The sequence below is a fragment of the Pinus tabuliformis genome, chromosome 2_2 (assembly GCF_031772625.1).
Source record: "Pinus tabuliformis cultivar Carrire ecotype Pingquan chromosome 2_2, CPIR1, whole genome shotgun sequence".
Classification (NCBI taxonomy): Eukaryota; Viridiplantae; Streptophyta; class Pinopsida; order Pinales; family Pinaceae; genus Pinus; species Pinus tabuliformis.
Window position 1 is genome coordinate 764,618,972 of NC_142300.1, and position 15,887 is coordinate 764,634,858.

The window sequence follows — 15,887 nt, forward strand, 5'->3', positions numbered from 1 at the left end:
CCAGACAAAGGGTACCTATAATTGGTGGATTTTCAATTTCCAATTATATAGCCATTCAATTTTCATATCATCTTATTGCCTTAAGAAATTTTGTGTAAATCTAATGTACAATCTAGATCTGGTGCACTTGCCCTAGCATACGTCGATAGTGGGGAAACCTGGGGATGTTAATTTGATGTAATGATGGTTTTTGCATCCCTTTTAGTAATCTTCCTATCAAGCTTTTAAAGATAATGAAAAAAATTGCCCCAATTCTGAGGATTGCGCAAGAGTTTAAAAAATACGCAACACCAAAATCCTGAAAATTTCTACTGAATAGCACCATGGCTTTTGTTTCTAGAGTTTCTTGATTGAAGTACAATACTTTACAAATGGGCCTAGAAGCAAACTATTATTATCAATTTGAACGGTTAAAATACTACACCTACACAAAGAAAAATACAGGAAAATTGGTTAATTCAACTAAAAGCATTGCAGTTATAACAATTGGATCAAGCTCCACTATGTTTACTCTTCTTTCTAGGCTCCAAGATTGCCCTTTGGAGTCCCTCTCTTTGCATAGAAATGGATCAAACCTGTCCAGAGCTTGTAAACCCAGATGGTGCTCCCGAAAAGAGCCAGAATAATAGTAACCATCCATGAACTAGCCATCCACTAAGGAATAACGACATCTGCTTTACCAGCTAAGTAGAAGGAGGCCAACTTCCATGCCAACCAAGGCCCAACAATGCACCTCACCATGGTAAAATACACAGTGAAAAATGGAGAAACAGAACTATAGATCATGTTGGCCAAGGCAGACTCCATTTTAGCCATACGAGAAATAGTCCACACATTCTGTAATGGAGTCGTCGATTCCCCTGCAGCTATCAGAGAGATGGCCAAGAGCCCTCCATGGCCTGCATAGTACCTGCAAGTTACTAGGTAGAAGGAAGTTGCAATATGGTGAAATATAAAGAGGTGATCAGATGGGTTGGCAAGCAAATAGTGGAGCAAGTCCACAACGAAATATGCAGTGCTGAACTCCATGATTTTGTTCTCTAAATCTGTGTTGGGTGCATCAAGCTTCCATGGGTTACTGCGCATGTCGTGAGCAGAGAGAATGCAAACGATGGTTGCATGAATGAATGAGATGCCACAGCTCGCAGCCTCGAACCTATTCTTGCCCTTCCAGTTTCGTTTGTTTTGGTGACCTGGTGAGCTGCAGGGGAGTGTCGGGTCGAATGTAGCCCACGGTTAATTCCCAAATTGGAATTGAGGTGTGAATGGCAGCAAGACAGTGATGGAACTCTTTTCAGACATCATTAAATGCGGAGGGTGGCGGAGCTGGGCAGAGCTCGCGAAGGGTGGTGGAGTTGGGCGTAAGAATTGCCAGTGGCTGGAGCCGGAGGTTTTTCCGGGCGGCGACGAACACCGGGCAATTCCTCCGCCTGGGTAGACTACTCCATTTTATAATAATTAATTGATTTTCTAAATATAATATATTTATATTAAGAGAAATCTTATAAACATATTTTTGAATGTTTAATTTTTAAATATGTATTAATTATAAAAGATTTTAGATAAAATTTGAAATTAAAGAAAAGTAGTTCTAAGTTTAGAATATTTAATTTTTAAATAAATATTAATCATAAAATATTTTTAAATAAGATTTGAAAGAGGGAGGGAAGTTTTGAATTTTGAAAAGAAGAGAAATCTTGGAGCTAAGACAAATGTGGTTATAGTTTTGATAAGTAAACTCTAATTTTAAAATTGTTTGTATTGATTAAAATTATTAAAAATTATTTAAATTTCAAAATGAATTGGGAAAAATTGAAGGCATAGTTGTTACAAGAAAAAAAGTATATATATTTAAATGTTTAAGATATATACTTTTGAATTTTTTCCGAATTAAAATTTTTCCAGTGGAATTTTTATCATATCGTATCGAATTTGAATTCGAATCCGAATTCGAACTTGGTAACTATGGTTTAAACAGATGCCCAACAACCGAAGCATTCTAACTACAACTACGTGGCTTTTATGCACCTTTCAATGTGTTTGTTGTTACCTTGTTATCTTGCGATTTGTATCAATGTTTTGGATGTCATGGATATGCTTTTAAATGTGTTGGCACACGCAGATGGGGAAAACGCGTGATAGGGTTGTGTGCGTATCGTTCTTGACCATGCTTGCAAACTCTGTGAAGAACTCTAGGGATCTTCGCAAAACTTTTGAGGCTGCACGCAATCCTCTTGGGGCCAGGGTAGGAATGTCACAACTCAAGGTCCTGACAGGAGGAGATTCAGAAGTTCAAGGTCGAGACCCAGCCCTTTCTATCGATTCAGTTGACTGAGTTGAACCAATATCCACAGCAGCCCTTTCTGTTCTAGCCTAACGAGAATGGAAGTTATATTTGATTGTTTCGGCATCTTGACGGGTTGGAGGAATTTCTTTTTGCTTGTATGCGAGAGTTGAGGGTAGTTGGATTGCAGATTCTAAATAATGCAAAAATCTGAATAAAACTAACTGTTTTAATTTGTTCATATTCATTAAATTTTGAAAATATTTCAAATTTTCACAATGAAGTTTTTGGTTGGTAACTGAGAATCTTGGAGGGCAGAAATTAAAAAAATATATATATATATATATATATATATTCGGTTTGTATTTGAGAATTTTGGATGTCAGATTCTAAATAATGTAAAAATTTGAATAAACTTAACAGTTTTACTTTGTTCATATTCATTAAATTTTTAAAATATTCCAAAATAATATTTTAATAAATAATTTAGTCCTGTCAAATTTCATTCCTTGGGCAGACTGAACTCATATTTGGTTGGTGCTTGGGCACACTGAGACATGGGTGATCATTACCCATAACCAGGAACACCTTCGTAGAGTGATCATTACCCATAACCAGGAACACCTTCGTAGACAAGGAAAGCATCAACCCTCTACCCTACCTTGCTTTCCAAAGTCAGTCACAGAAACAAGCCTAGCTTTCCCTGCCTCCTTCAAGCTTTCCCTGCTTCCATCCCCCACCGTCGGTGAATTGAACAAAAATTAAAATTTTAAAATATTTCAAAATCTAAAAAATAAATATAAAATAAATAAATAAATAATTAATTAATTAATTAATTAGTCCTCTCAAATTTCATTCATACATGGGCCGACCGAACTCATATCTCATTCGTGCTTGGGCACACTGAGACATGGGTGGTCATTACTCATAGTTACAATAAGTTTTAAACAAAAATTAAAACCTCTAAAGTAGTATTTGATTTTTCAATTCAATATTAAAAATATAATTGAAAATGAGATTAAATTTGATTTGTTATATATTAAATAGCATGTAATGAATTTTTTAATTCTATTTATGTGTTAAAAAAGTTTTTAGAGAAATGTTATTCTATCAATAAGATATCGTTATAAATAATTTTAAACTGTAATTTGATGTGTAGAGAATATTTTAAGATGATTGTTATTTTTTTAGTTTTTAAAGTTTTAGTCATTGCCAATTGAGTTATTTCTAGTTGATTGTAAAGTTTTTATTATTAAAGAATGATATTATTCTTTTTTAATATAGAATTATGAGAGTTGGTTTTTATTTTAGTAATGTTGTTTTTCTTTTTTAACTTAGTCTAAATTCAAAGACAATTTGCATCTTCTAGTTTAGATTTAATGGTCTCTATCTTAATTTTCTTTTAACCTTTAATTCTTTATTGCACCACGATTTCTTTTTAGATTTAGATTTAATATTATTTTTATTATGTACATCTAGTTCTTCTTTTATTCCCAAATAATTTAACCATGATTTATGATATGGATGCTAAACCCACTTGAGTCATACTTACTTTGACTAGAGTTTGAAGGAATATTAGGAAGCCTCTTGTCTTCCATGTTTATCTTGCTCTTATACATTAAGTACTTAGTTGAGTCATTCTCTCAATGGAGAAAGACTTACTTCCATGAGAGTTGTAGGAGCAATGAAAGTCTCAAAGAATATTTTCTTCTTCTCCCATAATCAAAGTTTATATTTTCAAGTCCATAACTAGATTTTCATTTTCTATTTAGCATTTTCTCAATGCTATAGTTCATATTAAACTTTTGATGAAGAATAAATCTAATATACTTGTGTGAAGTTAGTTCCTCCAAGTCTATGTTGTTATACATTAAATTAGGATAAGTGATATTTTTGGATATAATTATCTTTACGGTCATTTTTTAAAAGAAGAAAAGGTGTGAAATATACTTCTCACACTAATCAATGAGACAAAAATGAAAAATAAATATATAAACACAATTGTAATAATAAACAACACACATACATATGATCACTAAACAAAATTTTTTGTGTTGGGGTGGAATCACTATACAATTGATGAGGAAAAACTCATCCATAAATTAAATTAAATAAAAATAAAAAAACTCACACTCTAAAGCAGACTCAGTGTATTATCAACTAAATGGTAAAAATACATCACAGAGTATATATGCTCTTAATAAGAGTCCTTCTCTAAAACACATTCAATGTATTACCAACTAAATGGTAAAAATACATCATAGAGTCTATATGCTTATAACAAGAGTCCTAGCAGTGCCATAAATATTAACAAAAATTAAGTAAAATAACAATAATTTAAAAATCATACTTTATTTCTAAGTAACCTAGCACTTAATAAACAAATATAACAAAAAAACCATATACCATTTACAATTTTCCAATTTCACATACTAGAAACCAACAACAACTAATTGATCATTTATTACTACATAGAATTTATTACTTGCTAGTTATTTGCATTGTTTTCTTATTCCAATATAGTATTTCAAGGCATGCTAGATACCTATCCCAACATTCTCCCACTTTTCATATAACTTACAAAGGTATAAGGGAGAATGCTCCAAAGAGTTAGCTAATTGTTAAAGGCCATAAAGCCCATAGACTCATAGTGCTACTTGAATTTTCCCATGCTCACAAATTTTGTCAATACATCCATGACATTTTTCATAGAGTCAAAATTCCATTTTATTACCTTTCCATTCTTTACCATGTCCCTAATGAAATGGTATTATATATATATATGCTTAGTATTCACATGGAATACTAGTTTCATATCAAGAAAAATGACATTTTTATTATCACATTGAATGAAATAAATCTTTGACTTTGTCTTACATCTAACATAGTTTCATAAGAAAAATAGCCTACTCATAGAGATGAGTAGCTACCATATTCCCTACCTGTGTAGTGGGAAAAGTTACCACAAGTGTTCACTTGATTATCTACCATACTTCTCCACCAAATAACGAAGAAGACATATAACCACTCATAGAAGACATATAACCGCTCATAAATATCCTTCTATCTACATTACCAATCCAATTTGAACAAAAAAATACCTATATATCCATTGACTATCCTCACCCTAAAACATGAATATGATAGAAAATAGAATATCTAAATACTTGAAGACCCCTTCATAGTAACCCAATATCAGTATGATAGAAAACAAAATATTTAAAAGTAAATGATAAATACTTGAAAAGCCTCTTCATGGTAGCCCAATATTCGCATCTAGTATTAGCCATGAGTTGAATTAAGACTCACAAATGTTTATTTGACTCACCAATGTTTATTCATATACCACATGGTTACATAAAAGAATACCAACTACAGTAGCATAAAGAGAAAATGACGCATACACCATCTTGGAAGGTGTTGTAGTAGACCATTCAATTGAAATAGTTCCCATGGAATTGGTTTTTCCCATGGAATGGAATTGGTTATATTTCATAAATTCAGGAGTGTATCCATATACCTGAATTAGATACATTGTGCCTTTGGTAGAAATTCTATTTCTTTCACTTGGTAGAGATTCTAATTCTTGTGAATGGCTTATAGAGATTCTAATTCTTGTGATTGATTTATAGGGAAAAAATAGTTATATTTCATAAATTCGAGAGTATATATATGAATGAATTAAAAACATTGTGCCCTTAGTAGAGATTCTAATTCTGGTGAAAGAATGGTTCAGAGAAAAATAGGTTATATTTCAAAAATCTGGGACTATCCATCCTCCCATTTTCATTCAATGGTAATAAATTTTAATATGGCTTTCCGTACAAAATAAGGTTAGGCAATATTTGCGTTATTATTCCATGTGATAGGTGCTGGTTAAAGATGTACATAACTTTCCTATACTTTCTAAAATTAGTTGTCCAGGTCTACCTACTACATTTTTATTATGAAAGGTTTACGGACACTTCATATTTGTTTGAGTCATTCCGTTTCTCGTTAATATTGGAGAAATTCGCAATTTACATAGTAAATTAAAAATATCACCATGTTTAAAACATAGATTTAATATGCAAAAACTTATTAATGAAATTTCTGTTATAAATTTACATAAGATTAAAAGAATATATCATTATCTTTAATTATAGATTATCTACTCAAATTTTGTAATTATAATAAACGGAAAAAAATAATTTAATCAATATATTATTTATAAAAAGTACATATAAATTAAAAAATTAATTTAATCAATACATTATTTATAAAAAATAAACATAATTATTTTGAAATATTTTTAAGTTATAAATAATAATAATTTTTTTGAATTTAGATTTTTGTGATCTATATTTATGATTGTTGGGACATTTTTCCATACTAATCCCATCTAGTGTGGTTCATCATCATGACAAGATGCAGAGTCAAATCATGGCAACACATTAAAGGAGTTGTCTTTAGTGCGACTTTTTGGACTTTCCGGTTATGAGAATGCGGCAAAAAAATTTGAGGTGAAATTTTGATTTGTGTTTTAAACTAGGTTTTTAACTATATATTTGGATTCAGCACCCTGAAAAACCCTAAGACACTTTGATTGTGCAAGGATTACCCATCAAGCTTGTGATTTCAATAAATTGGTGCCGGATTTTAGAGAAATTTAACCAGAAAAACCCACCTGAAAAACTTCCAAAAAATCACAGCAAAGACAACTCCCACATTAAATAATGATAACTATAGAGTTAAATTTTTGGACAGTTAAAGTTTAACAACGAACTTTGACCAAAAACTAAAATAATATTATCATGAATGAAGTCTCTAATTAATTTTGACTAAATAATAAAAGATCATTTTAAAATTATTTATTAACTCCTATTGGTACCCTATAAATATTCAAACATATAAATGTTTAAAATTGATTGTCTAAATAAATATCCATCTAACTTATTTTGACCAAGTAAAAAAATATTTAAATTTTAGGTTATGATTAAATAATAAATAATTAAATAAATATAAAGTATTAAATAATAAAATCTCTAGTTATTGACTATAAAAATATTTTATTAAACAATGATGTTTCTAGAATCAATAAATTTTGGTTAAATATTTTGATATGAGTGTTGAAAATAAATAAATAGACAAAAATTAAATTTATAAATAAATTTGACTAAATAAATAAATATTTATATCTAGTTGGGAAAAATAATTTTAATTATAAATAATCTAATTCAAATAAGTTAAGAGATTAAACTAAGAATCTAGCCAAATATTATAACAAAAAATAATATAATAATACTAATAAAATAAATATAATTGAAAATAATAAAGATAACATTGAATCAATAAACCAGAAATTAATTAATAAATAAATAAGAATAAAACTAAAAAGATAAAACAAAGATTCAATAACTAGTAATTTTTCAATCTTTCCCCCAAATTTCTTTTTATGAATATAACCTTTAATTAACTATATATATTTTTATAAATTATAAATTATATTCCAAAAATATATCTAAGTGGCTATTTTCATCCCTCCTTTTTATCTAAGTGGCTATATAAATAAGAATAAAACTAAAAAGGATAAAACAAAGATTCATTAACTAGTAATTTTTCAATCTTTCCCCCAAATTTCTTTTTATGAATATAACCTTTAATTAACTATATATACTTTTATAAATTATAAATTATATTCCAAAAATATATCTAAGTGGCTATTTTCATCCCTCCCTTTTATCTAAGTGGCTATTTTCATCCCTCCCTTTTTCAAAGGAAATTATTCAGCAATAGAATCCAATTATTCAGCGTGAATGCTTCACCGCCAAGATCGTGGGTACCACTCATGCAACTTTGTGGAATTATTTATAACGATGGGAATGGAATCCTTCACAACCAAGATAGGTGGGTATTACTATTGCAACTTTGTCCATGAACGGACAGACCTCCTATGCTATCTTTCCATTCGTGCACTGTGAGAGTTGGTGAAAATATTTTGCGCTATACCTTTGGGCATTTGAATGAGCACAATATTACGTGCGGATACGTTTTAGAGGAATGACGGTACACGAAAAACAGTCAAACACAGGTTGAGTTTGAAAGCAAGGTGCACGCAGAGCAGACACGTGGAATCATTACTCTAATTAATTGATCAAGGTGATTAAGTTAGACTCTTGTGTTTTTAATAGATAGGTGGTTGGTTCAGGGGAGATACCTTATTTGTGGACTATAAACTCTTCTGTGATGTTGGATTTACGTTTCTAGAATATGTCACTTAGGTTTAAAAAAGAAAAAAATCAATTAATACATCGCGACAATAGAATCCGATATCCAGCGAGAACAGGAAGAAACTATGATTCGTCTAACCTATAGTTTAAAAAAAAAATCAATTACACTCGGAATGTGTCGGGGCTAGAGTAGGTTTGCGTGAAGGTGTATATAAAAGTAGACAGCGTGCGCAGCCATCTTGGCCGCCGTGCACGGTTATACAAAAAAATTGGGAAACATAGCTCTTCGGGTTTTTTTGTGTGAACGTCAGTCACTGATTGAATCATGGAGGGGTAGAAACTTGAAAGGATATTGTCGATCATTTTATCCACTTCATAGCTCACAGAACTTGATCTGTCCACTATACAGCTCTTCCAGGACAACGCAGATTCCTGTCAGAATGGTTTGAATGACCATCAAACATTTTCGGTTACGCAGCAGGACTCGTTCTCGTTCACCTGGAGGCCGAAGATGGGATTTCTACGATTCCTGTGCAAGTTTTGAAAAGCAGAGGCGTCATCGAGGCTGAGAAATCCATGATGGAACATAACAGAGTAAATAACGGTCGACGGAAGAAAAAATCGGTTTCAATGGATGGGGCGCGTCTCGATCGTTTCGAAAATGGCGGAGCAGCCGAGAGGAAGAAGATCAAGAAAGCCCGCGACGACTCGGCCATGTACGATAAGCTACAGCCTCCGCCTCCGCCCATCAAAACTACACGAGCGGAAGAGCAGCAGGCAGAAGCCGAGGAGGTTAGGATGATTAAGCCGGGCATCGACCTGAAATCATCTCATGCGTCCAAGTTCCTTATGCAAGTCATGCCGTGGGAGTTCCAGCCTTCTCCTTTGAATCCCTTCACGCCAGCCGCGGTCCCCTTCAAATGGGAAGAAGTCCCTGGAAAACCTAAAATTCTGCATGACGCCCACCGATTGCCGCCACAGACTAATTCGTTCCCTGTTCTCCATCCGCCGCCCCGGCTCCTGATGGCTGACCAGGCGGACAAAAAACCGCCCGTGCCGCAGTCTCAAAGACCCAAAAAGAGTTCCGGATCTGATATATCGCTGGTGAACTACAAGCTCCCGTCGCCATGGAATGGAGACGTTAAACCGGCTTTTTCGCCATTCAGAGACTTGGGTCCCCGCGACGACGCAGTTCACAATCTGCGAACGAAGGCAGCTTCGGCCTTCATCAGCATTTGGCGGCAGTTTAACACTAAACCGCACAAGCCGAAACCTAATTCAATTCCCCTTGTTTCGTCCTACGGCAGCGAAGAGGTCTTGATGGATCGAGACGCCTTGTGGGTGAAGGTGAATGAGAGTACTCGAACAAATCGCTCTCCCAATTCAAGAATCACGATGGCTATGAGGGGTCTTGATGAAGATGAGGGTTTCAAAAATAAAACGATGATATGCTTGTGGGAGGCAAAGGATCTGAAACCTATTCCAGACCCCGACTATTACACGAACGGATTGAAGCTCGTAGAGAAGAAACCAAGGAGGAAATGGGTTATCAGAAAACTGCGACGACCTGCTCGGTTCTTTGTAAGCATTTTGTTTCATGTTTAGAACTTTTTTTTTGTAAGGTTTAGGACTCTCAAGTATTACTAATAATTTTGTTTCAGGTTTAGAATAATGGGTATTTTTCTTTTACTGCAGAAGGCTCTCTCCAAGGCAGTTTGGAGAGCAATTTCGCTGAGAAAATCGAGGCGTATCAATCTACAATACGAATCCCTTGTTCGCTAATCAACTACAGCTGGCCTGCCCGGTTCCTGTTTTATGTACAATAACTATATCATTCAATAATTAACGTTGTTTCCTGCCTGTAGAAGTCTCTATACATTTTCCTGAGATTTTTCCATTGGGATTTCTTTTTGGCCGAGGGCAAATGCTTCTGCTACTGCAAAAGCAATTTATTGAATTATTCGGATTCAATGATCGATTGGCTTCAATCTTCTATTGTATCTGTTGTGTAACCATTTTATTTATTATTTTCAAAATTTAGGTTAGATAGTAATTTTTACTTTTTAACCTGTTGCGTCAATCTACATCATTAGACTTATGTTTGTACGTACTGTTGATGTGCCCAAGTAATTTCATATCTGAAATACCTGTTAAATTTGATGAATGTTAACTGGTACCAGAAAATTTTGACTCTATTTCACGAGAAAATCACTTTCTCATTAGTATTTAACCATCAAATTAGATCCCTGCTGTTGCGTATCAATTCAATTTCATCTGAGCTGAGATGCGCACACCTTGTACATGGTGTATATTCTTCGACAACGCTTTCAAATTGGTGAAAACAAGTCACAACATAGTAATGGACAATACAATAATAATAAAGAGCAATGGAGCAGAAATTCTAATGGAAAATAAGTGTTCTAAACCTTGCATCAATTGATTAGACTTTAAAAGGAGATTGCAAAATGCAGTGTCAAGTAACATGGTATAAATACTCACATGGTATAAATACTCCATAATAATAGCAACAATTTCTATATGTTAATTACAAAGTACAAAACTATAATCAAATCTTTATTAAAGCTATAATCAAATTTTATTAGACCAGAATCTTCAGAGCATGGAACACATCGAATAAAAAATTGTCCGATTCACTTTACATCTTTACGGAATTCGTTTTATACTATGGTCAATTAAATTCACTGGTTGGCATTCTCGAGAACTAAATTTATCTCTGAATGTTGTAGTTGCGTTTTTGGTCACGCTAGCGCATATATACTACGCGCATGTGAACGCGTGGAGAGGGTGGAATTCCTAATTAGAATTATAAAATTTGAATATGAATTTAAATTTGGGCTTGTTTCAGTACATGGAAATTCAAAATCCATTCTTGAATTTAAATTTATGATATAGATTAAAAATTATTATTAAAAAATTTAAAAATATATATTTGATTAAAACTAGAACATATTAATTTTAAAAAATTGAAAAGAAATAATAATAATTCAACTCTTCCAAAATTTTCATACCATATTGAAATTTTATAAAATATTAACAATTTGTTGAGATTTTACTGGAATTTTTTAAAAATATATATTTTATTAAAAGTAAAACACATTATTTTTTAAATTAAAATAAATAATAATAATTATTTAAAAAATTTTGATATTATCATTAATATACAAGGGTATTTTTAAGATTTTTTTTTAAGATTAAAAAAATATTTTATTTTAAAATGTCTCTTTTTATTTTAATTATTTTAAAATTTAATATTAATTGAATTGCCTTAAATATAAAGTTTAGAACAAAAACAGTTTGAGACAAAATTTTATATTTAAGACAAAAATATTTTAATACACAACTTTAAATTTAAGAGGAAAACACTTTCAACAAATATGTTAAAACAAAACTTTATATTTAAGACAAAAATATTTTAAGAGAAACTTTACATTTAAGACAAAATTAGTTTGAGACAAAAATATTTTAAGACAACTTTATATTTAAGACAAAAACAAGTTGAAACAAAAATAATTTGAGACAAAACTTCATATTTAAGACAAACAGTTTAAAACAAAAATATTTTAGACAAAACTTTATATTTAAGGTAATGATCACTTAAGATGAAACACATTTAAGACAACTATCAATTATGACAAAAACATATCAATGTAAGAAAATATTATCTAACCACTACAAAATTGACTCTGATAGTGCGCCCTAAGTCCGCTAGCTTGCAAGCTACTATTATCTTGCGCCTACACTGAGAGACTAATATTTCACTTACTATTCACGTTATCTTATATAAAGATAGTGATTTGTTGGGCTCTTTGTTTTTTTGGGGTATCCGACTTTGAAGAGTGCAACAACTTTTCCTGGCAAGATTTTTCGGACATCAATTCCTCTCGTTTCCATTCAATATCTCTAGATACAATTAGAGACAAGTTGTTTGTTGTTACATTAGACACCACTACACGGAGGGGGGTTTTAAAGCAATTTTTTAAGAAAAAAGAAATCCTTTGTCTTGAAATATAATTTTGTCTTAAATTTTTCAATACTAGGTGCTAGTAAAAAGGGTAAAGGATTATGGGTTCGTATTTATGTTGTTCATGGGTTCTTCAAGAAGTGGAGCCATGGAGGTCGACAACAATTGAAGGGATTTAGGGTGATGGAGGTTGAAAACATAGGTGTGCTTTGTGAGAGGAGCGATGGAGGCACTTTCACTGAAGGTAAATAGGGAGTAACATAGTTGGAGTACTTTTCGGGGTCTCCATCATTCTATTTTAATGTGTTTTTTCACTGTTTCATTTATTTTGAATGCTACTTCTATCCGTTGGTTGCTATTATCATCACATTATTGTGATGGAACTTCTAACTGTAATTTCCAACATGGATTAGATTCACCTGAAGGATTGTTGAAAAATGTCGTAAGAAATTCTCAATTTGATTTTTCCTTCATTAAATTAAGAAAAAATGAATTTCCACATCAACAAACAAATTGGAAGCAATTAACTTGTGTGACATGGCTTGTGTCACCAAGTTTACTCTATAAATTCAAGTTGCATGAGTTAGAGTTTGGTTAAGTATGTGTGATTTCTAATTTGTAGCAATCAAAGTCATTTATCTCAAGTTGTATTCAATTAAACTAGTTTAACTATTGGAGGAACTAATGGAAAGTCAATTGTGCAGTGGAACTTCAATCAAACTCAGTGATCATCTAATTAACCGATCAAATCATCCCAAAATAACTAATGCATTCAAATAATTCGAATTCCCCTCCACATATTTGAATAATAAAAAGCTTAGAATAATGAAAAAGCTTTTTGAATTCGCCTCCAGGTTGGGTTATTTGACAGCTAATCTGCTACCCACAGGTCAAAATGCCTGTCATAGGTCCTTTTGAGCATCTCTTAACTTGTCCGGTAAGACACTCTAAAATGAGCGCTTCATATTTAATTCAAATCTCGAATATATTTTATATTTCGTGTGAATCGAAACTAAAATAGTAAAAAGGAACGCTTCACATCTAATTCAAATCAATGAGACAAGAGTAGTCTGTTATGGGGAATGGGGCTGGAAATTCGATTACTACATATGATATTTTCAAGGGAATATATATTATAGGAGAGAGATTGTATGATATTTTTCAGCTGTTTTAAAAAATTTGGTTGGTAGTGTCTGTTTTTTTTGTGGGGATGAGATGCTTATTTCATAGTTTTTCAAGGGAATATATATATTATATGAGAGAGATTGTATGATATTTTTCAGTTGTTTTAAAAAAATTTATTGGTAGTGTCTGTTTTTTTTGTGGTGATGAGATGCTTATTTTATAGTTTGAGTTATTGTTTGTTGATAATAATTTGGAGTGAATTAATAATAATATATTAGAAAGTCATACTTTAAATAGTTGTTTTTTTGCTAGAAAAATAATGGAAATTCTGGTATGATTTTGACTGAATTTTTTGGAAATTTGGGTTAAAGCTGTGAAGTTTCAAGATTTTGGGTGCCCATGGATTTTTTAGGGTGTTGAATCCATTTCCACCATCAAAAACATGATTCAAGCACTCTTATTTTCAAATTCTTTGGAGAAAAGAAATGATCAAATTCCAGCGATTTTTCAGGAACAAGTAAAATTGAAGGTTCAAAGACTCTATTAGAAATTACAAATAGAAATAGTTTTATAAACTGTTGTTTAATATTTTCTGTTTTCAGAAAAATGTGATTTTTAATTGTTTAAAATGTTTTTTTCATAAGTAAATAAATAGTTATTTCAAAACTTTTTAGACACTTAGATTATGTAAACCATAAAACTAAAACTTATCATTTTAATATATCCTTAAAAAAACAATTTATCAAAAAACTATTTGAAACTATTATTTAACATTTTATATTTAGCAAAATTGTGATTTTAAATAGTTTAACCTTTAAATACATAAATAAATGGGACTACTTGAAAAATCAGTGATACAGTTAAACTATATAATCTATACAACTCAAACCTAGAATTTTAATAAATGCCTACCGAATTGAACGTACGCAGAAAAGAATGAAAACTTCGAAAAGTTAAACATGGTCAACGTCCGTGATTGTGACGCCCAGGCAGGGGTTAAATTTGACGCCCGTCTGCCCGTTTTTAAGTTTTTTACACGTAAAATACGTTCTAATTTCAAATATCCACGTCAGCGGTAACGTGCTATTAATTTTTAATACCGTCAATATGACGGGCATGTTTGAAAATGAAAAGTTTTAAGGTTTTTTTTAATAATTTTTTGATATATATATATATATATATTTAACATCCAAGTCGGGATCGGTAATAACTTGGTTGGCATTTGTCTTTGGTAGATGCCCTGGTCAAATATGGTGTAATGCTTTTATTCTGGCGGGAAAACAGAGCAGAGTTCCCGCCATTTCAGTCTACAAACACACATCCACACTCACTCGCAACCCATCTTTCTTCTCTCGGAACGAATTACGTTTCTCTCGAGCTCTGTCACAAGGGAAAGAGTCCTCTTCTCTCAGAGTTTGTTTTCACTGTAACGATGTTGGAACTAAGGCTTGTGCAGGGGAGTCTTCTGAAGAAGGTGCTGGAGTCCATCAAGGACCTCGTCACCGATGCTAACTTCGATTGCTCGGCCACGGGCTTCTCCCTGCAGGCCATGGACTCGAGCCACGTTGCCCTCGTTTCCCTGTTGCTCAGATCTGAGGGCTTCGAGCACTATCGCTGCGACCGCAACATGTCCATGGGGATGAACCTCAATAACATGGCCAAGATGCTCAAGTGCGCCGGCAACGATGACATCATCACCATCAAGGCCGACGATGGAGGCGACACCGTTACCTTCATGTTCGAAAGCCCCAGTAAGTTGAAACGACCTCAATATACCTAGTGTGTCATTTTTTTTTTTCCAATCATTCAATCTTTCGTTTTCCTTTTAGGTTTTATAATTGATGGGTTTTGTTTTTCTGTGGGTTCAGACCAGGACAAGATTTCCGACTTCGAAATGAAGTTAATGGACATTGACAGCGAGCATTTGGGCATTCCAGAGTCAGAGTACCATGCCATTGTGAGAATGCCATCTCAAGAATTTGCTCGCATCTGCAAGGATCTCAGCTCCATTGGGGACACTGGCGAGTGACAATCATGCTACTGAGTTTTTGAACATAAAGCTCTCGTTTTGTTTGGCCTGGTATTTGAACCTAGGCCAGTTAATGTCGGTTGGAGTGAATCCACTGGTTCTGCTGAGCCATAACCTAACCAAGGTAATGCCAGGTCTTGAGAAAATGGGATGGGCTTGGCATATCCATGCTACTATAAGGATAAAATCCATGTAAAGTGGGATCAGGTGCATATCATACTTGAGTAACATGAACCAATCTAGGCCCAAGCCATATGC

At 32.7% G+C, this 15,887-nt stretch overlaps 2 protein-coding genes and 1 pseudogene across 2 annotated transcripts; 2 read left to right on the plus strand and 1 right to left on the minus strand.

Moving 5' to 3' along the window:
• Positions 1-519: 519 nt before the first annotated feature.
• Positions 520-9,053, minus strand: LOC149194930 (TLC domain-containing protein At5g14285-like; annotated as a pseudogene).
• Positions 8,724-10,538, plus strand: LOC149194931 (uncharacterized). Its single transcript, XM_089408010.1, has 2 exons — positions 8,724-10,074; positions 10,189-10,538. Exons 1-2 carry the CDS (start codon positions 9,070-9,072, stop codon positions 10,273-10,275), a joined length of 1,092 nt encoding a protein of 363 aa, XP_089264136.1. The 5' UTR covers positions 8,724-9,069; the 3' UTR covers positions 10,276-10,538.
• A 4,386-nt stretch (positions 10,539-14,924) lies between these two features.
• LOC149194932 (DNA sliding clamp PCNA-like) lies at positions 14,925-15,644 on the plus strand. The gene is made up of 2 exons (XM_089408011.1): positions 14,925-15,351; positions 15,469-15,644. Exons 1-2 carry the CDS (start codon positions 15,033-15,035, stop codon positions 15,627-15,629), a joined length of 480 nt encoding a protein of 159 aa, XP_089264137.1. The 5' UTR covers positions 14,925-15,032; the 3' UTR covers positions 15,630-15,644.
• The last annotated feature ends 243 nt before the right edge of the window (positions 15,645-15,887 follow it).

Bases quoted from the DNA above. Each gene is read 5' to 3' on its own strand.
- LOC149194931 (XM_089408010.1), top strand. From the start codon at position 9,070: ATGATGGAACATAACAGAGTAAATAACGGTCGACGGAAGAAAAAATCG. The intron at 10,075-10,188 runs GTAAGCATTTTG...CTTTTACTGCAG, and splicing joins GACGACCTGCTCGGTTCTTT to AAGGCTCTCTCCAAGGCAGT.
- LOC149194932 (XM_089408011.1), top strand. From the start codon at position 15,033: ATGTTGGAACTAAGGCTTGTGCAGGGGAGTCTTCTGAAGAAGGTGCTG. The intron at 15,352-15,468 runs GTAAGTTGAAAC...CTGTGGGTTCAG, and splicing joins CTTCATGTTCGAAAGCCCCA to ACCAGGACAAGATTTCCGAC.